Source organism: Leucoraja erinacea, chromosome 2, assembly GCF_028641065.1.
Source record: "Leucoraja erinacea ecotype New England chromosome 2, Leri_hhj_1, whole genome shotgun sequence".
Lineage (NCBI taxonomy): Eukaryota > Metazoa > Chordata > Chondrichthyes > Rajiformes > Rajidae > Leucoraja > Leucoraja erinaceus.
Window position 1 is genome coordinate 73,566,443 of NC_073378.1, and position 23,640 is coordinate 73,590,082.

The following is a 23,640-nucleotide window of genomic DNA, read 5'->3' on the forward strand; positions in this document are numbered from 1 at the left end:
GTACTTAAGTAGCTCAACGGATCGTGGCAGGAGACATGGAGAGGTAATGTTTCAGACCCTTGCAGAATGTAGGCAAAGCAGGCAAAGTTAGGATTTGTCCTGCCTCACCATTATTCCAGCTATCCCCCCCTTACTACAATAGTTTGATGAAAAGTTCCGACATGAAGCATCACCTATCCTTGAGCCCCCAGAGATGCTGCCATTGAGTAAAAAAGCATTTTGTGGGGGACTGTGTGAATGTGTTTTTCTAATTTCCCTCATGAATAACATATATTAGATATGAGCACCCCTGTCAGTGGTGGACTCATATCTTTTATTCCCTCCCTGCCTGCCCACAGTTCCAGAGAAAAAGGTCAAGTTCCAGATGGGATTGGAACACCAAGGTGAGAATCTTTAAAGCTGCTGCATTTCTGAATCCGGAGCCAGAATAGGTCAACAGAAGAGGAGGTGGACAGTGGTGAGCATCAGTTGTGAGAAGTGTAGAAGGCACCAAAGCCATTGTTGATGGTGACATTTTAAAAAAGCAATAGTCAAGAACATTCTTAGCAGAGTAATTCTAAAATTAAGATTTGACTCTGTAAGTTTATTCACAAATTAATGCTGCGGATAATTATAAAATTATTTAACAAATCTATTATTTTGAAAATGAACTTCCTCTGCTTGGATACAAAGTTGTAATGACATGCCGACAAGCTTATCTCTCTGTCGCATACAGCTTGTGTGCATATTTTGTTATGTCAGTGTCATGTTACTGGCTGAGAAACTTCCGCAAACTCACGTTGATGTAAGTTCTGTGCAAATGAGTTCAATACCAACATCAACTCTTCATGCGAGTTTATCCCGAGAGCCCGTGAGTACCTGGGCAGCGACCCAGACCCGACCTGGTCTCCACGGGGTCGGCTGCGCGGCACCATCCGTCGGCTGAGGAAACAATTGGACACTTCTTGGTCGCAAGCATGAAACCAACAGAAGTTCTCCAGAAGTGGATTGGGATGCTCTTGTGTTGTTACGCTTTCACCGAACATGTAAGTCCCCCCTCGGCTCTCTCTGCCGTGTTGGGCTGCCGCCGTAAGCCGTCCCACCGCGTGTGCATGGTTATCATTCACCAATGCCCGTGTTGGCAATTACTTTTATCCCGAGAAGGGAAACTTGTTAATGGTGCAAATCTCGATCTCCACTTTTCACACTGACAAAACGCAATCCAAAAGCCCTGCTCTATGCATGAAAACAAACAATAATAGTGCAATAATAACAATAATTGTCTATGTAGTTCAGAATTTATTTGAGGTTGTAGTATTTAATAGCCTCATGGCTGTTGGGAAGAAGCTATCGTGGCTGTGCCTGGTCGTTAGTGTTCAGGCTCCTGTACCTTATTCCCGAAGGTAGGGCAGGGCTTTTGGATATATATATATACACGTGTGTGTGAGTATGTGTGTGTGTATATGCACACTCTGAACGTTTTTTCTCGTTTATTATATTGTTTACAATGTACTGTGTTTACGTATTCTGCTACAAGTAAGAATTTCATTGCTCTATCTGGGACACATGACAATAAAACACTCATGATTCTTGACTAAAAGTCGAGATAAAGCATGTTGAGAATTTCCAGTTGTCACCCTTAAGATTAATTGCCTTCACCATCTCCCAAATATGAATCAGAAAGATGTGGGTTTATACAAAAGACTGTGCTAAAGGAACTCAACAGGCCAGGCAGCATAAAAGTAGACACAAAGTGCTGGAGTAACTCAGCGGGACAGGCAGCATCTCTGGAGAGAAGGAATGGGTGACCCGAGTGCTCTCTGTCCAAGTATTCACATGTGGATAAGACATCAGCCCATTGATTTCAGCTGGTTGTTGGAGATGATAATATTTTGCAGCAGAAATTTATTCCAACATTTACCCTAGTCAAGATTTATTTTTCAATTAGCATTACCAGATTTACACAAAAATGTACCACAAACTTTAAATAAATGCCATCATCTAAATTCAGATTTATATTTTGTATAAGAAAATACCTGGCATTATGGCATAACTCTAGTCTACACAATAGCAATACAGCACAAAAACATGTCCTTTAGCGCAACTTGCTTTAGCTGAACCAGACGCCCCATCTACATTGATCCCAGCTGCCTGCATTTGGCCCATATACCTCTAAATCTTTCCTATCCATATACCAGTCCAAATGTATTTTAAATGTTGTTATAATACCTGCCTCAACTACCTCCTCTAGCAGCTCATTCCAAATACCCAAAATGTTGCCCCTCAAATTTCTATTGAATATTTCCCCTCTCACCTTAAACCTATGTCCTCTAGTTCTTGATTCCCCTACTCTGGATAAAAGACAATGTACATTTACCATAGCTATTCCAAATGTGACCCCCCCCCCCCCCCCCCCCCCCCCAGGTTATGACAGGGTTCCACTTGTAGAACTGTTCGTAACATTAACTGTTGATAAGTTGAAATGAGCAAAAACTGTCTGGGAGGGGATTGCAGAAACTGTTGTGGTGGGAGAGCGAGCACGGGTGGCTGTCAACTGGCATCACTGACCTGGCTCAACGGTTGTGGCTCAGGGGGTGGGATGTATAGATGCCTGCAGCCCCTCAGCAGCCAATTCAACCCCCATCGATCCTGCTGGTCTTCCAAACCTCACTCGCATGTACGGGCTGTTCATACGTCGGCTGTTCATAACCCGGGGAGTATCATTTTTCTTCATACCAGCCTGAGATTTCATGGACTAGACTGTCAGACACCATGCTGTGCAGCAGAGAAATGTTGGTATTGATCTGTACCATAGAATGCCAACACAGAGGCTTAGCTGCTGGAACCACTGCCTCACAGCAGAGACCTGGTTTCAATCCTGACCTCGGGTGCAGTCTGTTTGTTGTCTGCACATTCTCAATGTGAACACATGGGTATCCTCTGAGTACTCTAGTTTCCTCCCACATACCAAAGGTGTGTGAATTGTAGGTTTTAATTGGCCTCTGTAATTTGTCCCTCTTGTGTCGGAAGTGGATGCGAAAGTGGGATGACGGAGAGTTAGGTGATTGATGGCTGGTGTGGCCTCAGTGGGTCAAAGGACCTGCTTCCATACTGTATGAAATGTTCGTCATAGATGGGTCGAGTGGTGGCACCATCGAGTGTGGCAGCCTCGCCTGCAGCTGCTCGTCCTTCACCCTTTTTTATTTTTAGTTTGTCAAAAAGTTTTGTTCTGGAGGCCTTTTCGTCTTTTTATGTGGGGGATGGGGGGGGGGGGGGGGGGGGGGGGGGAAGGGGGAAACCGTTTTTCCAGTCCCTACCTGGTCGAGGATGCATCCTTCCTCTGAGCCGCATCTTTGTCCTCTCCTCGCGGGACTGCCAACTTTAACACCGTGGAGCTATGGTCTGCAGAGCTTCCAGCCGTGGCGGCGCTGACTTTATCATTGCGGAGCGTGGGATCTTTCGCCGAGGTCGCCAGTGTTGGAGCTCCTCCCAGCGCAGACTGTGGACTTCGGAAGCCGTGGTCTCTGGGGAGGAAGCGACCGTTTTGGAACTCCAAGCTGTTCTTCCGATGCCGGCGAGAGAGTCTGAAACATCGGGCCATCGTAGCGGCGATTGCGGAGGCCTCAAATAGGCCCTGACCAGGGGTGAACATAGGGGAAGTGGACTGAACTTTGCTGCCTTCCCTCACCGTGGGAAACATTGATCCCGCTGTGGGGGGGATGTTTTTAATGTTTAATGTTAAATTCTATAATGTTGTGTTTCACTTAATTGTGTGCTGCAATGGCAATTCAAATTTCACTGCACCAATTGGTGTATGTGACAATAAATGTCCTTTGTCCTTTGTCTTTTGTCCTTTGTCCGTTGTGTCTTTCAATCAATTCAATCAGTGAATCAATCAATAGCTAGGTTCTTAGCAGAGGGCAGGAGAGTAACTGGCAGCAAACAGGGCTAGGACCAGACTGGTCGACCAGGTGCAGGTTAATATCCAGTCATGGTTCCATTTCTAATTGCACCAGAGTCAATCACATTGGTGTGTCTGGAGTTACAAATAGACCAGGACAAGTAAGAGCAACAGATTTCCTTGCTTAACTTTTGTTGTGAGGCAAATGAAAAATTCTAATTTACTTAAACTTTATTTAAGCTTTAAGCAACTCATTTCTGTTATACGCATCTTCAAAGCGCCTGGATATTATTGCTGATTCCGCAGGCCTCACCGGCCCGAGGCCCCGCACATGCGCACAATTCATTCTCCCCTCCTATTTGTAAATTGAGACAGTCAGGAGGTTTAGTATGTCTTGATGACTGTCACAGCACTGGAGCATCAGGAGATAATGGTGTTTCAATAGCTGGTGGTACATATATTGCTTGGTCATCAACTTCACTAATATATATTTACATTTTCAATTTTTGAATTACTTATAGAAGTTTTTATAGGGGATGATGGGAATGTTGAAGGAAGTACTCGATTAATATTATCAAGGAGTGATGGAGCTGATGGAGATGACGGACATGGTGCAAGGTCACGAAGTGAGACAGTTGACTGACAGCCATCCTGATACTTGATAGTTGTATAAGAAGGGTTGACAACAGTCAGTTCAACTTCATCAACAAAGGGCTCATTCTTATTTGATCAGTCATACCGATGAAGCAACACAGGCCCAGGGCTAGTCAACCATGATGGCAGAGAAGTACCACTAGAATAACGCCATTTGAAGTTAAAGAACCGTTCATGTGGAGTAGTATTGGTAGCAGTTGACAGTAGAGATCTGATGGGGTGTAATGCATCTGGTAGAACACATTCCCACTGCTGATCTGGTATGTAATTTGACTTTAAAACCAGTTTCACTGGAATCCGTTACACCTCTAAACCTGACCATTTCCAATAGGATGATATGGTGTTGTTTTACTTGTTGCATTGCCTCTATTAGAAAGGTAGTCTTTTGACATGAATGATGTGCCCCTATCAGAATGTATTTAACTTGGAAATGCACAGAAAGAATACAGTTGATCTAAACATTTGATAACCGTAGCAGCTGACATATTTGGACAAGGAAAGGCAAATGAAAACCTTGAATATTCATCAACTATGGTAAGTATATAAACATTTTGAGAGGAGGATGGTAAAGGCCCTTTGAAGTCAATACTCAAACATTCCATCGGTTGAGTAGCTTTGATCAATCTTCCTTCTTCAGGACAGAAGAACCTTGGTTTTAATTCAGCACAGATTCTACATGAAGCACATGTCATCTTCACATCTTCAGTAGAGAAAGGTAAGTTTTTGGAACGAACATAGTGTAACATACGAGTGACTCCAGGATGACACAGCCCATTGTGAAGATCAGTGAGTGCAGAAAAATGAACAGAGGCACAAAATGCTCGAGTTAATGTATCCGGAGCAATATTATCCTTACCAGGGCAGTACTCAATTGAATAACTATATGCAGATAATTCATTCCTCCATTCATGAATTTTATTATTTTTAATCTTTGTTCGTTTCCGATTATTTAGCATAAAAGCTACTGAACGTGATCTGTTATCAAAGTGAAGTGCTGGCGAGCAAGGAAATGACTCAATTTTCTCACTGCTTCAATAATTGCTGTAGCTTCCTTTTCGACGGGTAGGTAGTGCAATTCACTACCTTGGAGAGTACGAGACATGAAAGCCACTGGTCCTTCTTGATTTAATGTTGCTGATACTGCTAAATCAGAGGCATCACATCAAAGGGGAGATCCTCATCGATGTCGCAGATTCTAATTGTTTCTTTAAAGAAGTGAAGGCACCAATTGCTGTAGTCAAGGGGGGAAGATTTTGCTCTAATCAAAGGTTGAATTTTGTCAAAAGAATTTGGTATCCATTTAGCATAATATGCAAACATACCAAGAACCCTTCGTAGAGAGTTTAATGTAGCTGGAATAGGTATCTCTTCGAGTAGGCAGAGTCTTTCTGGATCAGGCTTCATTATATCATTTACAACCCAATAACCAAGAATATCAATTGATGACACTGATGTTATTGACAGCTTCATTTAATGTTAGATTTTTAGAATGTACAACTTCTAAAAACCGATGTACATTTTTGTCATGTTTATCTTGGTCTTTTCCTGCAATAGTTATATTATCAACATAAGGGTAAGTATCTTTAAGGTTTTCCTGTGCAACAAGTTTGTCCATCTGTGAAGGACTTTTTCAGCCTTGTTGACTCTTTTGATTTTGTCCAGTGTGTGTCTGGTCCCACACACGAACATGGACATACACTGGACCTTGTTCTCTCTCATGGCTTGTCTGTGTTGAATTTGGAAATCTCTGATTGTGTGTTTTCAGATCATATGCCTGTATTGTTTGATGTCAATTTCTCCTGTGAAGCAATTTTGCCTGTGGTGTCTGCTCGGCGCTGTCGGTCTTTTAGCCCTTTTACTGCTGGCAAGTTCTCTGCTGCTTTCGATCAGTTCTGCGCCCCCTCTGCGTCCACTCCTCTTGGTACGGAGGAGATTAGTTCGTGGTTTCATTCTTCATGCAGGACTATACTGGACTCTGTGGCTCCGTTAAGATCGTTGAAGCCGAGGGCTAAACCTGAACCCTGGTTCAGTGCAGTGACTCGTGCAGCACGACGGGAGTGTCGTAGAGCTGAGCGAAAGTGGAGGAAGGACAGGCTACAGGTTTCACTTCAAATTCTCAGGGACTGTTGGCGTCACTACCAAAACAGTGTTAAAAAGGCCAAGAGAGAGTACCTGTCTAAAATTATTGTGTCGAAGTGTAACAACCCTCGTGTGCTATTTGAAATCATTGACTCTGTTCTAAATGCCCCGCAGCCTGTCTGTCTGGAAGCTTCACCTGAAATGTGTAATGACTTCCTGCACTTTTTTGTTGATAAGGTTGTTTCCTTAAGGGCTAACATTTCAGCACCTGCCTCTGACCCTTCTGTTACGGTCCCTTGCCTGGTGGTATTCGACAAGTTTGAGCCTGTGACTATATCGTATTTAAAGGATGTGGTTTCCCATATTAAGCCATCGGGTTCTCCTTGTGATGCGGTCCCGCCACATCTTTTTAAGGAGGTTTTCTCTAGTATAGGGCAGTCGGTTCTTACCATTATTAACAGCAGCTTGTGTTCTGGGGTTGTCCCCGTGAGTTTTAAACATGCAGTAGTGCAACCACTACTTAAGAAACCTGGCCTGGATCAATCTGTTCTGGCCAATTTTAGACCCATCTCGAAATTGCCTTTTATTTCTAAATTACTGGAGAGAGTTGTTTATGCTCAGCTAAAACTATTCCTGGAGGAGCATGATATTCGGGAGATCTTCCAGTCTGGATTTAAAACCATGCACAGCACGGAGTCAGCATTGCTAAGGGTTTTTAACGATATCCTCCTGGCTAATGATTCTGGGGATTGTGTGGTTCTTGTCCTGCTGGACTTGTCTGCCGCCTTTGATACGGTGGACCATAATATCTTATTATCTCGGCTACAGCAGTTAGTGGGCATCTGCGGCAGTGCCCTGGGATGGTTCAGGTCCTATCTGGCGGGCAGAACCATGTGTGTTAGCCTTGCTGGGTTTGAATCCTCTTCCGCTCCCCTGTCATATGGGGTTCCACAGGGTTCGATTCTGGGGCCCCTGCTTTTCTCGCTGTACATACTTCCTCTGGGTTCCATCCTTAGAAAGCATGGCATCTCCTTCCACTGTTATGCAGATGATACCCAGCTTTATTTGCCGCTGAGGGGGGAAGATGCCTTTTCTGTAAAATCGCTTCTGTCTTGTCTTGATGACATTAAGTCCTGGTTGGCCCTAAACTTTCTTGGATTTAATGAAAAGAAGACAGAGGTGATTGTATTTGATCCCAATGGCTGCCGTGAACCTCCATTTGTTGATTTAGGTCCATTGTCAAGGTACATGAAGCCAACAGTTGTGAACCTGGGTTTTAGGATGGACAGTGACTTTAAATTAGATCGCCAAATATGCGCGGTGGTTAAGTCCAGCTTCTTTCACCTAAGGAAGCTGGCGAAGGTGAAGCCCATTCTCGAGCAGCAGCATTTTGAGACAGTAATCCATGCCTTTATTACATCTAGGCTGGATTACTGTAACGCGCTCTATTTTGGTGTTGCTCGTTCTTCACTGGCTCGTCTCCAGTTGGTTCAGAATGCTGCTGCTCGCCTTTTAACAGGGACTCGAAAGAGGGAGCACATATCGCCAATTCTGGCCTCCCTACACTGGCTCCCGGTGCACTTTCGGGTTCATTTTAAGATACTGTTATTTGTTTTTAAATCTCTGAATGGGCTCGCCCCGCCTTACCTCTCTGAGCTGCTCCACCCATACGCTCCTGCCCGGTCCCTCAGGTCAGCTGGTCAGCTGCTCCTGGAGGTACCGAGGTCTAGTCGGAGGCTCAGAGGGGATAGAGCCTTCTCTGTTGCTGCTCCGGCACTCTGGAACACCCTGCCGTTGCACATCAGACAGGCCCCCTCACTGTCCATCTTCAAATCCAGTGTTAAAACGCATTTGTACTCCCTGGCTTTTGACCATGCCTGAGGCTTTGCTTCTGTTTGTGGTGTTTTTGATGTTTCTTTATTTTACATGTCTTTTCCTACTATTTCTTTTGATTGTTATTTTTGGTGTGTATTAACTTTTTTGTCAATGATTAGTGATGTACAGCACTTTGTTGCAGCTATGTTTGTTTTTAAAGTGCTCTATAAATAAAATTATTATTTATTATTATTATTATCTCTCTCTGAAAAACAGCCACACAATTAGTTACACCAAAATGAACTCTGCAGTAGTGACATAATTTCCCATCTGCTTCAAACGCAGTGTATTTCTTTTCTGATTCTTTCAAAGGAATTTGGTAGTAAACACTTTTTAGGTCAAAAGTAGAGAATATCTTATACTTAGCTAATGTATTGATAATCTCTTCTATACGAGGTAATGGATATGCATCAAGCTCCGTGAACTGGTTTATAGTTTGAGAGTAATCAATGCAGAGTCTCTTTCTATGTCTCTCCACAACAACTTGTGCCCTCCAAAGGGAAGAGCTGGGTTCTATAAAAGATTAGTTACTTCTGTGTTGATAAAGTTATTGTCATCTTTACTAAAATGTCTTGATTTTGTAGCAATTGGCTTGCACTTAGAAGATGAATTAGTGAATAATGAAGGACATTCAACATAAGCAGCTGAAAAAAACACACAATACTGATGGCTTTGACAATACAAGATCAGACATAGTTCCTTCATACATTATTTGAAGTGATCTGTGCTATTTCTGATAATCCTGACCCAGAATTATATCTCTACACACATTTTTCAAAATACCAAGCCATACAGATTTATAACTAGTTTTGTTCAGAATAAAGTCTACAATACAAGATCCAATAATTTGAGTATTGAGAGTTGTCAGAGCCATCGAGATTTCTCTATTTGAAGGAATTATAGTTAGATTTAGTCGAGACACAACTTGTTCACTTATAAAACTTTCTGGATTGCCACAATCAAGTAGTACATTAAGTATGGCCATTGATGGATACCGTTGTAGCTGCATGAGACAAGCTCTGAGGAAATGCAGCTGTAATTACACATAAAGAAGGCATATACATGGCAGCAGTCACACTTTTAGTAGGTGCTTTGGACTTGCATACTCTAGAATAATGTTCCTTCTTGCTACAACTATTACAAGGTGCCTCTCGAGCAGGACATATCTCTCTATTATGAATATTACCCCCACAAAAGTAACACTTCCTTTTTAAATAAGTATATGCTGCACCAAGGGCACATTTATCTGTACAAATTGTTTCAGTTTGCTCCATATTAGTGTTTGGGTGAGATTCCTTTGTAGTAGTTGCAGCAGAATACATATTAGATGAGCCATAAGCATCTGAATTTTTCTGAGCCAAATCTAATGAGTAAGCTTGATGCTAAGCTGACTGTAAATCCAAGGTTTTGTTTTCTAATAGTCTCTGTTGTATTAAAGGTGATGCCAAACCATTGATAAAAGAATCTCGAATAAGTTTCTGTCGATATTGATCAACTATAACTGCTTTGAAGGCACAGTCTTTACTAATTCTTTGAAGTAAACATTCATCAAGTGACTCACCAGGATTTTGCTTACGAGTAGCAAGGAGGTGTCGAGTAAATATTACATTGGGTGTCTTAACGAAGTGTCTGCTTAGTACATCAATAGCAGAATCATAAGTTGTACATTCCTCTATGTAATCATATACATCATAAGAGACAGACCTTATTAATGTCTTGAATTTGTCTGGTGCATTGTCGCCACGCTCATCAAATAAGTTATTTAGTGTATGAAGCCAGTGCTTCCATTCCTTTTTGCAGTAGGTGAGTTGGGTTCCAGATCCAAGCGTTGTGGTTCCAATAGTTTCTCCATCTCGATGTCGGACTGCTTAAGTAAGTAAGTAAGTATGTTTATTGGCCAAGTATTCACATACAAGGAATTTGCCTTGGTGCTCCACCCACAAGTAACAACATGACAAACAGTGACAGTTATGAATGACTCAGAAAACACGAAGCATTAATAATAATAAAACATTAATGATAAAACACCATTGATCAAGCATGTGAACCAACAAAATACCAGATCTAAGGGAGGCTACAGTTTTTGGCTGTTGAGTAGAGCAACTACTCGTGGATAAAAACTGTTTTTATGTCTGGCTGTGGCAGCTTTGACAGTCCGGAGTCGCCTTCCAGAGGGAAGTGATTCAAAGAGTTTGTGGCCGGGTGAGAGGGGTCAGAGATGATCTTGCCCGCTCGTTCCTGGCCCTTGCAGTGTACAGTTCATCAATGGAGGGAAGGTTGCAGCCAATAATCTTCTCTGCTGATCGGACGATTCGCTGCAGCCTCCAGGTGTCGTGCTTGGTGGCTGAACCAAACCAGACCATGATGGAGAAGGTGAGAACAGGCTCTACGATGGCCGTGTAGAATTGAACCACCATTGCCTGTGGCAGATTGTGCTTCCCCAGCTGCCGCAGGAAGTACATCCTCTGTTGTGCCTTTTTGACTGTAGAGTCGATGGTAGCCCCCCACTTAAGGTCCTTGGAGATGATACATAGATACATAGAAAATAGTTGCAGGAGTAGGCCATTCGGCCCTTCGAGCCTGCACCGCCATTCAATATGATCATGGCTGATTATCCAACTCAGTATCCCATAACTGCCTTCTCTCCATACCCCCTGATCCCTTTAGCCATAAGGGCCACATCTAACTCCCTCTTAAATATAGCCAATGAACTGGCCTCAACTACCCTCTGTGGCAGAGAGTTCCAGAGATTCACCACCCACTGTGTGAAAAATGTTTTTCTCATCTTGGTCTTAAAGGATTTCCCCTCTATCCTTAAGCTGTGACCCCTTGTCCTGGACTTCCCCAACATCGGGAACAATCTTCCTGCATCTAGCCTGTCCAACCCCTAAAGAATTTTGTAAGTTTCTATAAGATCCCCCATCAATCTCCTAAATTCTAGCCAGTACAAGCCAAGCCTATCCAGTCTTTCTTCATATGAAAGTCCTGACATCCCAGGAATCAGTCTGGTGAACCTTCTCTGTACTCCCTTTATGGCAATAATGTCCTTCCTCAGATTTGGAGACCAAAACTGTACGCAATACTCCAGGTGTGGTCCCACCAAGACCCTGTACAACTGCAGTAGAACCTCCCTGCTCCTATACTCAAATCCTTTTGCTATGAATGCTAACATACCATTCGCTTTCTTCACTGCCTGCTGCACCTGCATGCCTACTTTCAATGATTGGTGTACCATGACACCCAGGTCACCCAGGTCTCGTTGCATCTCCCCTTTTCCTAATCGGCCACCATTTAGATAATAGTCTGCTTTCCTGTTTTTGCCACCAAAGTGGATAACCTCACATTTATCCACATTATACTGCATCTGCCATACGTTTGCCCACTCACTCAGCCTATTCAAGTCACCTTGCAGCCTCCTAGTATCCTCCCCACAGCTAACACTGCCCCCCAGCTTAGTGTCATCCGCAAATTTGGAGATGTTGCATTCAATTCCCTCGTCCAAATCATTAATATATATTGTAAATAGCTGGGGTCCCAGCACTGAGCCTTGCGGTACCCCACTAGTCACTGCCTGCCATTGTGAAAATAACCCGTTTACTCCTACCCTTTGCTGGTTCCCAGGAACTTAAAAGACTCCACAGATGTGACTGTGGTGTTGTTGATGCTGAGTGGGGTGTGGGGAGGGGGAGCTCTCCTAAAGTCTACAATTAATTCCACTGTCTTAAGAGCATTGAACTCTAGGTTGTTGCTACGGCACCAGGACATCAGCTGTGACGCTTCCTGTCTGTAGGCAGATTCCTCCCCATCCTGGATCAGTCCAATCAGGGTTGTGTTGTTCGCAAACTTGGGAAGCTTGACAGAGGTGTCTGTGGAGGTGCAGTTGTTGGTGTAGAGAGAGTAGAGGAGAGGGGAGAGTACACAACCTTGCGGTGCTCCTATGCTGAGTGTTTGCGGGTCCGAGATGTGCTTTCCCAGCCTCACATTCTGCTTCCTGTCTGTCAGGAAGTTGGTGATTCACTGACAGAGGGGTTCAGGCACAGTCAACTCGGAAAGTTTGGAGTTTAGTAGCTTTGGCACAATGGTGTTGAATGCAGAGTTAAAATCAACAAACAGGATCCTCGCATAGGTCCCTTGGTGGTCTAGGTGCTGCAGGATGAAGTGCAGGCCCAGGTTTACTGCATCATCCACAGATCTATTGGCCCGATATGCAAACTGCAGAGGGTCCAGCAGGGAGTTTGTGATATTTTTCAGCTTGGCCAGCCGAGCCTTTTGTCTTCATGACTACAGATGTCAGTGCGACAGGCCTGTAGTCATTAAAACAAGTAATTCTTGCCTTTTTGGGTCGATGTTTGCAGGGGCTGGTTAAAAATGTCCATATAGACCAGTGCCAGAGCTTAAAAGTAGAGGGGGAAACATTGTCAGGTCCAAGAGATTTTCGGGCTCTTCTGTCCTCTGAAATGCCTCTCCACCTCCTCGATTTTTATTGTTGACATTAGATAAGTTATGTTGTGCAGCACAGAGGGTGTGGATGATTGAGTGTGAAGTGGTGATTGGAGGGGGATGGGAGTAGAAAGGCACACTTTGCAGACTGAGGTCAGGCTGTGAGTGCGTGTGAAGTGTTGGTTGGGGTGGGAAATGGTCCAGTCTGTTCATACTGGAGTCTTGCCTTAAGTAGGTGTGAAGTGGTGAATGGGAAGGAGAGGGTGCAGGGTCCATTCTTTGCAGACTGGGGTCTGGTTGTGTTGGTGGGGGAGGGTGGAGGGGTTACGTTTCTGATTTTCAAACTTGCAGTAAAACTTCTGAGATTGAGTAGCTTGTTGTGAGGCAAATGAAAATTTCTAATTTACTACAACTTTATTAAAGCTTTAAGCAACTCATTTCTGTAATACACATCATCAAAGCGCCTGGAAATTATCGCTGATTCCGCAGGCCTCGCCGGCCCTAGGCCCCGCACGTGCACACACTTCAACTTTTATAACAAACCTTCTGCAATTATTTCATGATCACGGTTTCTGGGATAGCTTATTTATTCAACTTTGATTAACTGTTTGAATTAAATTTGCTCAGCTGTTTGGTAGGTTTGGAAAATGTATTCCTTCATCAGCAGTCCAGAATGGTAATGTGATCAGCACAGTGGATATATATATATATATATATCCTTATTATAACTATAAAACTATGATCTTGGATGTGGATGTGTGTGTATTTATTTGTTTGTGTGCGATCACATCTACTCGAAGAAACGACGCGCTAACGGTAACATTTTATCTATTCCGGTAGAGATTTATCCCGTGTAATCAAAACTTGCCTTATCTGAAAAATGAATGCATTATTTCTTTATATTAATCAAAATGTTCACAAATCTGAAGAAACTGCTTGTTCCCTGATGAAGTCACAATGGATCTGCCTGTCTGCGTCTGCTCAGACTGTGAGTGACGTCAGCCCCCCACCCCTCCCTCCTCCCCCCATTATTCCACAGTCGGCCCGTCGACTGAAGGCCAAAGATCAGAGCTGAAGACTGCGCCGCGAGTGAAGAACAAGCAAGTCAGGCCCTGTACTAGAGCTCTCGGGTCCGTCTCTGGTCGGGTCCGTATCTGGTCGGGTCCATCTAGAGTCGGAACCATCTCGGGTCGGGTTCCCCTCCCCCTTCTCCTCCTCTCTCTCCCTCCCTCTGCTTGCTGCCGTCTTCCTTGCACTGCGATTGTCTTCCTAGGTGTCCAAGACCTGTCCCAAGTCACCCTGCATTCTCATAGCATCCTCCTCACAGTTGGCACTGCCACCCAGCTTTGTGTCATCTGCAAAATTGCTAATGTTACTTTGAATCCCTTCATCTAAATCATTGATGTATATTGTAAATAACTGTGTCCCAGCACCGAGCCTTGCTGTACCACACTAGTCACTGCCTGCCATTCTGAAAGGGACCCATTAATCCCTACTCTGTTTCCTGTCTGCCAACCAATTTTCTATCCATGTGCCCTAATTTTGCCCACTATTCTCCTATATGGGACCTTATCAAATAGTGGAGACTTTGAAGCAGACAGATACACTATATCCACTGGCTCTCCCTTGTCCATTTTCCTAGTTACATCATCAAAAAAAAACGAAGATTAGTCGAGCATGATTTCCCCTTCGTAAATCCATGCTGACTCGGACCAATCCTGTTACTGCCATCCAAATGTGCTGCTATTTCATCTTTTATGATTGACTCCAGCATCTTCCCCACCACCGATGTCAGGCTAACTGGTCTATAATTTCCTGTTTTCTCTCTCCCGTCCTTACCCGCCATACCACAAGAACTGATATTGTATCTATAGAACATTGGAAAATTATCACCAATACATCCATGATTTCTAGAGCCACTTCCTTAAGTACCCTGGGATGCAGACCATCAGGCCCTGGGGATTTATCAGCCTTCAGTTCCATCAGTCTACCCAGCACCATTTCATGCTTAATGTGTATTTCCTTCAGTTCCTCCGTCACCCCAGATCCTCTGGCCACTAGTTTATCAGGAAGATTGTTTGTGTTCTCCTTAGTGAAGACGGATTCAAAATACCTGTTCAACTCATCTGCCATTTCCTTGTTCCCCATAATAAATTCACCTTTTTCAGTCTTCAAGGGTCCAACTTTGGTCTTAACTATTTTTTTCCTCTTCACATACCTAAAGAAGCTTTTACTATCCTCCTTTATATTCTTGACTACCTTTGTACCTCATCTTATATTCTTACCTTTGTCATCCTCCCCATATTGCCTTTTTAGTTATCTTCTGTTGCTCTTTAAACATTACCCAATCCTCTTGCTTCCTGTTCATCTTTGTTACGTTGTACTTCTTCTCTTTTATTTTTATACTGTCCCTGACATCCCTCGTCAGCAACGGTTGCCCTTACTCCCCATGGAATCTTTCTTCATTTTTGGAAATGAACTGATCCTGCACCTTCTGTATTTTTACCTGCCATAGTTGTTCCACTGTCATCCCTGCTATGGTATCTTTCCAGTCAACTTTGACCAGCTCCTCCCTCATGGCTCCCTAGTCCCCTTTATTCAACTGTAACACTGACACCTCCGATTTACCCTTCTCCCTCTCCAATTGTAGAATAAACTTGACCATATTATGGTCACTACCTCCTAATTTATCCACATTTGGCCTGCATCTCTATAACCATTTCCTATCCATGTACCTGTCCATGTCTTTTAAATGTTGTTATTGCCTCAACTACTTCCTCTGTAGTTGAGTTGTCTATTCCCATAATGATTCTATACACCTATATAAGATCTCCAGTTAGCCTTCTGTGCTCCGACATAAAGTCTGAACCTGCCAACCTCTCCCAAGAGAAACAAAAAGATGTGGAAGGGGAGTTGGTGGAATGGCTTGAGTCCAGGTGGGGAACAGTGAACAGGGGGAGGGGAGGCAAAAACATTGGTCGTTTGTGGGTTACATAAAAATGGAGAATTCAATGTCCATACTGTTAGGTTGTAAACTACCCAACAGGAATATGTGGTGCTGTTCCTCAAGTTTGCATGCACTGTGGCAATGAAGAAGGCCCAGGACTGAAAGGTCAGTATGGGTGTGGAAAGGGGAGTTAAAATGGTTAACAACCAGGAGATCCAGAAATCCACTGAGCACCAGTGTTCAGCAAAATAGTTGCCGAGTCTACGCTTGGTCTCGCCGATATAAAGGAAGCTACATCGAGAACACAGAGCAGTTGCACATAAACCTCTGCCTCACGGATGGACAGCTGGGGTCCCTGAATGGATGTGAGAGAGGAGGTATAGAGACAGGAGGTATAAAGATGGTTGCAGGAGAAATTATCTGTGGAAGGGGTGGTTTGAGTGGGTGGGGACCAGTGGTCTCTGTAGAAAACAGAAAGGAGTCGGGATTGGAATAACTGAGTTACCATTGCACAATCATTCCAGCAAACCATTCCACTGACAGCTATGAAAGGTTTAAAGGTTCTTTATTATTCACATACACCTATTGGTGTAGTGAAATGTGGATTGCCATTGCAGCACATTAAAAAATAATACAGCATAACAATAATAAAGGAATGTAAACATAAAAAACACCCCCTCACAATGTTTCCCATTATGAGGGAAGGCACGAAGTTCAGTCCCCCTCCCCATGTCCACCCATAGTCGGGCCTATTTAGGACTCCGCAGTTGCCTTTACGGAGGCCCGGTGTTCCAGGCCCTTCTCGCCGGTTGATGGTGCTCCGACGTCGGGCGAATCCTTACAGCGGCATGGGAAACCTGGAATGGCCACTTCCTTACCCGAGACCGCGGCTTCCTGAAGCTGACAGACCGCGCTGGATGGAGCTTCACCACTGGCGAATTCGGCGAGAGATCCCAGGCTCCCGATGTAAATTTGAGGGCCGCCGCCCACGGCTGGCCGCTTCACAGACCCGCAGCTTCACGATGTTCATCGGCGGTCTTCGCATGGCGTGGCGTTCCAGCGTTGCGACCCGGGCAAGGCATCACCTGCTCCAGCACTGTGCCACCGACGAAGCCGAGGTTCCGGATGGTCCCATCAGGAAACGCCGCTCCAGGCCTTCTGGTAGACCGCGAGGACGGGTCGAAGGTGCTGCCCGGAGAAAAGCCGCCTCTCCGACCAGGTTGGCACCCTGAAAAGCAGTTTCCCCCCCCCCCACCCCCCCACCCCCCACATAAAAAAGACTAGAGCTCCAAAAAACAAAACACTCAACTCACTAAAAATTAAAAAAAGTGGTGAAAAAACGGACAGCTGCAGGCTGGGCAGCCATACCCATACAGGACGGTGCCCCCTAACAGGCCCCCTAATAGGCTGACGCCCCCTATACTGGACGGCGCCCCCTATACAGGACGGCCCCCCCTTGTTCAAGCTCTATCCCTGGGTGTGCAGTAATCCAGACTACAGATGATTCTGAACCTACTTGCAGGATATCTGGTTACTCCAATTTAAAATGTGCATTGTGAGATTAAACCCTTCTCTGGCTTTGCTCTTCCTTAATTTTGATTTCCAAGTCCTTTCAATTCTGCTGCCTCGTTGGTTTTTAAATGTAATCATTTCACCATAAATGGTTGTGCCCTCTGCTAGCAAAGTATTATGCTCTGTGATTTTCTCTTTTTTTGCCTCACCATCCTCTCTTAAGACATTTCTTAAAATCTGCGTCTTTGATAAAACTTTTAAGCACCCATTTTCTAATGGTTCAATTCTGTCTGATTATGCAGCTCAGGGTATTTTATTGCCACAGAATTGCTTAATTAATGGAAGTTTTTACTGTTAGTGAATGTGTCCTTTGTCAGCATATTGTCCCCTATACTGGACTGAAAATAGAAACCAATGTCTTTGGATCTAATTTCCTTCTTAAAATCCCAATTCTTCTGTTTAATCATTATTTTTTCCCTATTTGCCTCACATTTTCTGGCAATTCGGGAGTGTGTAATAGTGTCAATTATTCTATCAGAAGCAAAAACGATATTCATTTTTATAGTTGGTGTTTGTTATGCCAGCTCATTGGTAATACAATATTCTCCCAATATAATAGCATGTTTCCCCATGCATTAGAAAGTGAACAAACACATTGTTAATAAGGAATTAGAGACATGGGATTATGCCAACTTTTGGAAAATTAATTCCTGGGATTTCCACAAAGAAGTGTCAAATATCTGCAGTAAATTTCAATGCCATACAAAATGGATATATTTTTTACTGGATCAAGTAATTCTGTTTGCTATCAAAACACCTATGTAACCCCAAGATTTTCTGTGAGGCATGTTTTGACATTTTCCTAGGTCTTCTGTGCAAGCTTAGCTTGATCATTGGAGAAAGACTGCAGAAAATGTGAATTGCCTTTGTGAGTTGAGTGTAACTGGGTCAAATAGAACCATAGTCATACAGCATGGAAACAGGCCTTTCAAAAAGGCCAATAGCGACCCGCTCAAAGCTGGAGGATGGGGCGGATGTTTGGCAACTGTGGCATGGTTTGAATGCCATCACCTCATACAAGGCGAAACCAGGAGGCAGTTCAAGCGACAGCGAAGCATCAATCCCTGCGTTCAATGCGTTCTACGCACACTTTGATAGGGAGAATACTGATGTGCCTTCCCTAGCCCCCTATGCCCTGATGGTATCACAGCCACAGTCATAGAAGCCGATGTCAGAAGATCCTTCGGGGGGTGAACCCTCGGAAAGCGCCTAGACCTGAAGGTATACCCAGTCAAGTATCTTTGGAGTTTTTGCAGACATTTTCAACCTCACTACTGCATCAATAATACCGGTGTCCAGGAAGAGTAAGGTGACGTGCCTTAATGACTATCAACCAGTGGCGCTAACATCTGTGGTGATGAAGTGCTTTGAGAGGTTGGTTATGGTGCATATCTACTCCTACCTTAACAAGGACCTCGACCCATTACAGTCACAACATGTCAATGGAGGATGCAATCTACTGGCTCTCCACTCCGCACTGGAGCACTTGGACAATAAAAACACTTGAGTCAGGCTGTTGTTTATAGACCCCACTCGGCGTTCAATACCATCATCTGCTCCAAGCTAATTATCTTTGGGGGAGGAGCGGCTCTGCTGTCAATGACTGGAGGACAGGTGACGGGATCTGGGGAGAGGGTAGGGCCAAAGATGTCCTGGTTGGGTTGCTCCTAGGCATGGCCAAGCTGGCCATCCGCGAGTCACGGTGCCAGGCGGAAGAGGGCTATGCCCGAGCCAGATGCTTGCCCCTTTTCTGGGGTTACGTCCATGCCCGGGTGGTGTTGGAGAGGGACATAGTTATTCAGTAGTTATTTAGTATATTTGTGAGGGTTGTAACATAGTTGTTTGAAAAAGGGAGACAAAGGGGAATCCTCCAGGAGGGAGGGCAGTACTGTGGTGGAGGAAGCCTCCCGCTCTCTGGTTCAGGTCCCGGTCCCATGTAGGGGATTCTGGTGAAGGTGGCGATGGGGACCACTCATGTGATATGTAGCAGGAGGAGATTCCTGTTAGGGAGATTCCTGTTCCCGCATCAGGCACCCGAGGAAGCCTTGGAGCAACCCACCCAGGATGAAGCGCAGAGCGCACCTCTGGAGGCAGAGACTGTAGGTGGGGAGGGGGTAGGAGAAACCAGCTGTTCACTCCCTCAAGATCTAGCTTCAGAGGGACTCCCTGAGTCTGGTGCACCAGAGTCCACTTTGGGCTCAAGTGGAGGAGGGTTAGTCGCCCCCACTGTTGATGGTCTTGACTCCCCGGGTACATCTGCGGAAGGCCCTCTGCCACTGGTCCCAGGGTTGGGACTGAGGTGGAGGAGAGACCATGCTGTAATTCCGTGCTGTAATTGTTATATGGTTATATGGTTATAAGTGGTCCGTTTTTAGACTGCTGTGGAACATACCCGTCTGGGTTTCGTTGAAGGCCCATCCAAGGAACCCCGTCTACCCACGTTAACACTCCCGCATGCTCACCCCGCTGTTCTCAAGTGTCGCCGGCTGCCATCTCTATTTCGGGTTCCCTGTCTCCCAGCCCCGCTAACTTTTCTGACGGGGAGTGAGAGGGGTTTGTCCGTATGCGTTCAGGTCGCATCAGTAGACCACTTGACAGGTACGGCAAGTATATTTAACAGCGCGTGTTTAACATATGTTCAACAAACTTTCTCTCTACGAGGAAGGATGTAGATTGGTTATTGCATGTGAACCAATCAGAGTAGTGTAGTACCACTAACTCCACCTTAATATACACGTTATAATAATAATAATAATATTAATAATAATAGTAATAATAATAATATATTTTATTGTCATTGCACATAGGTGCAACGAGATTTTGTATGCAGCTTCCATCCAATGTCATAACTTAAACAACTAATAAAATTTAGATAAAATTTAGATACCCCGAGAAACATGATTTGTAAAAAAGAACAGTAAAACAGTAAAACAGTCTAAAGTGCAAATAGGCCTGTGCTGGGTCGATGTGCGACGTGACAATCCGAGGGAGACAGTTCATGGGGGTTGGGGGTACTCAGCAGGGCCGGTTCAGAGCAGCTATAGCTCTGGGGATGAAGCTGGGCGTAGAAGGCCTTGCAACGTCTGCTAGAAGGTAGGAGTTCGAACAGACTATTACAAGGGTGTGAGGAGTCTTTGTGGATGCTGACGGCCTTCCTGAGGCACCGTGTGTAGTAGATGCCCTCCAAGGCTGGTAGCTGTGTCCCAATAATCTTCTGCGCTCTGTGGACGGCGTGCTGAAGAGCTCTCCTCTCCGCCTCCGTGCAGCTGAGATACCCCACAGAAACATAGAAACATAGAAACATAGAAATTAGGTGCAGGAGTAGGCCATTCGGAGATGCCATACGTTAATATGCTCTCTGTGGTGCAGCGATAGAAAGTTGTCAGCAGCTGTTGGGGCAGACCAGTCCTTTTCAATGTTCTCAGGAAGAACAGTCGTTGCTGTGCCTTCTTGACCAGCGCAGCGGTGTTGGTGGATCATGTGAGGTCCTCCGAAATGTGTGTGCCCAGAAACTTAAAGCTGGACACTCTCTCCACACTGTCCCCGTTGATAGAGATTGGGGCGTGTTCCCCATTTGTGGTGTGTGTGTGTGTGTGTGTGTGTGTGTTGTGTGTGTGTGTGTGGGGGGTGTGTGTGTGTGTGTGTGGGTGGGGTGTGTGTGTGTGTGTGTGTGTGTGTGTGTGTGTGGGGTGTGTGTGTGTGTGTGTGTGTGTGGGGGTGTGTGTGTGTGTGTGTGTGTGTGTGTGTGTGTGTGTGTGTGTGTGTGTGTGTGTGTGTGTGTGTGTGTGTGTGTGAGGATCTATGAAGAGCATCCTCACGTACGTGCCCTGTCTTTCCAAGTGAGTCAGGACAGTGAAGAGCCACAGATGGAATCCTCTGGGGATCTATTTGCCCTATATGCAAATTGATGAGAGTCCAGTGAGACAGGGATGCTGGATTTGATGTGAGAGAGGACCAGCCTTTCAAAGCACTTCATTGGTATTGGGGTGAAGGCAACCGGACAGTAGTCGTTCAGGTTGGTGACTTTTGACTTTTTTGGCACCGGCACTATGGTAGCTGTCTTCTGGCACTTGGGGACCGTTGCCAGAGATAGAGACAGATTAAAGATTCTCGTGAATACCTCAGCCAGCTGAACAGCACAGTCCTTTAGTACCCTTCCTTGGACTCCGTCCGGGCCTGCAGCCTAGCATGGATTGATCCTATGCAGAGCGCATTGTACCTCGTGAGTGCTCAGTGTTAAGACCTGTCCCTCCACCATGGCCGGGGTTATTCCACTCCTGGTGGTGTTGCCAGTTTCGAAGCGGGCAAAGAAGGTGTTTAGCTCGTTGGCCAGTGTGATATCACTGTGGGGGCAGGTGGGGCTGCTCTTGTAGTCAGTGATGTCCCTGACACCCTGCCACATGCTTCTGGTGTCCGCGGTATTGAAATGGTCTTCCACCCTTTGCCTGTGGATGTCTTTGGCCTTTTTTATACCTTTGTTCAGGTTTGACCTGGCAGCACTGTATGCTGAAGTGTCACTGGATTTAAAGGCATTGTTGCGTGCCCTTAGCAGATTCTGTACCTCCTTGTTCATCCACGGTTTCTGGTTTGGGAACATCTTTATTTTCTTGTCCACTGTGACAGTCTCCACACAGCAGTTGATGTAGGAGAGCACAGTGGATGTGTACTCCTCCAAGTCTACCTCTGTACCACTGGTAGCTTGTTGTGCAAACAGGTCCCAGTCGGTGCGATCAAAGCAGTCCTGGAGTTGTAGGGTGGCGTCCTTGGGCCATATTTTGACCGTCTTTATTGCAGGTTTGGTCTTGCGGATGAGGGATTTGTATGCAGGCAGTAGAAACAGTGAGAGGTGATCGGATTGACACCCATATTAACACCCATTTCCTACATTATGTTAATTATACCAGCAATAGCAATGAGCTAACAACCTGCTGTACCGCTCTACTATACCTTGTGATTAAAGATGATTTCACTCCAGACCTGTGTCTGTTAAGTCATTTACAGTGTCTCCATCTGCAGTGAGCAGGTGGAAGGGGACTCCTCGGACAATGAGGCAATGGATGTACTCGCTCCTCCCATTTCAGTGGCGGAAAACCGCGAGTTCATCAAGGCCACCAAAGGAGCCCAACATCAGCCCAGACTGGCCTGCCTCCAGTTGGCCATCCATGAGACACGGCGCCAGGCGGAAGAGGGCTTTGCCCGAGCCAGATGTTTGCCCCTTACGTCCGCGCCCGGGTGGTGTTAGAGAGGGTGGTGTTATTTGCAACATAGTTGTTTGTAATTTTATGTCTGTATAGTTTGGTGGATGTGTCACCACGGGTTTGATTTTTTTTGTTTTTTGTACTGTGTTGGCATTGACATAAATTATTTTTTGATACAAAAAAAAGCTGGTTACCAGGCCTGGCCATTCTGGCCATCCGTGAGTCACGGCGCCAGGCAGAAGAGGGTTTTGCCCGAGCCAGGTGTTTGCCCCTTTTCCGGGGTTACATCCGAGCCCGAGTGGTTTTACAGAGGGACATAGTTATACAGTAGTTATTTAGTATATTTGTAAGAATTGGAACATAGTTGTTTGAAAATTTAAATCATTTGTTGATTTTATACTAATGTGGTGGGTGTGTTACCACGGTTTTGTTTTATTTTTTTGGATTTTGTATCGTGTTCGTAATTAAATAAATTATTTTTGATACTGTAGGAGCCATTAAGCTTAAGTCAGTATATTATAGTTTTTATCTGTCTGTACTTTTCTAGGTGGAATTTATTACATAGAGGAGTGTGTCTACATATTTATTACATAGAGGAGGAGACTAGCGCAGATTCATAGATTATGAGTCAGTTGGGTGTCGGAAGGATGGTGAAAATACAGTTTTTTACCACACACTTGACATGATCACGACACACACAAGTTAATGAGACAACATACCTTTATAAGAAGAAACTTTCATATGTTTTATATGACATGAATGGAACAGCGATTAAGAACGGAATGTGATGGATAATTTCTTTGCTATGTACTACTTCAATAAAGACTAGTTAATCAAGAAACAACGTTTGGAAGATTCATTTTTGTTCATGTGTCGTGAGTGCGTAAAATATACCTCCTTACCATCCCCGATGAGTAATGGCTATCGAAATTGGAATTTGAGAATGTCATAAAGACTGCCATTATATTAAGTAAAAAACTGGGTTACTACCAGGA

General features: G+C 44.7%; 1 protein-coding gene across 1 annotated transcript in view; it reads left to right on the forward strand.

Annotated features, from left to right (window-relative positions):
- Positions 1 to 296: 296 nt before the first annotated feature.
- LOC129711084 (uncharacterized) overlaps positions 297 to 23,640 on the forward strand; it is a 69,724-nt gene continuing 46,380 nt past the window's right edge. Inside the window, exon 1 of the mRNA XM_055658471.1 lies at positions 297 to 1,025. Coding sequence (XP_055514446.1) covers positions 957 to 1,025 — 69 coding nt within the window. The 5' untranslated portion in view covers positions 297 to 956. The remainder of the gene's footprint in view (positions 1,026 to 23,640) is intronic.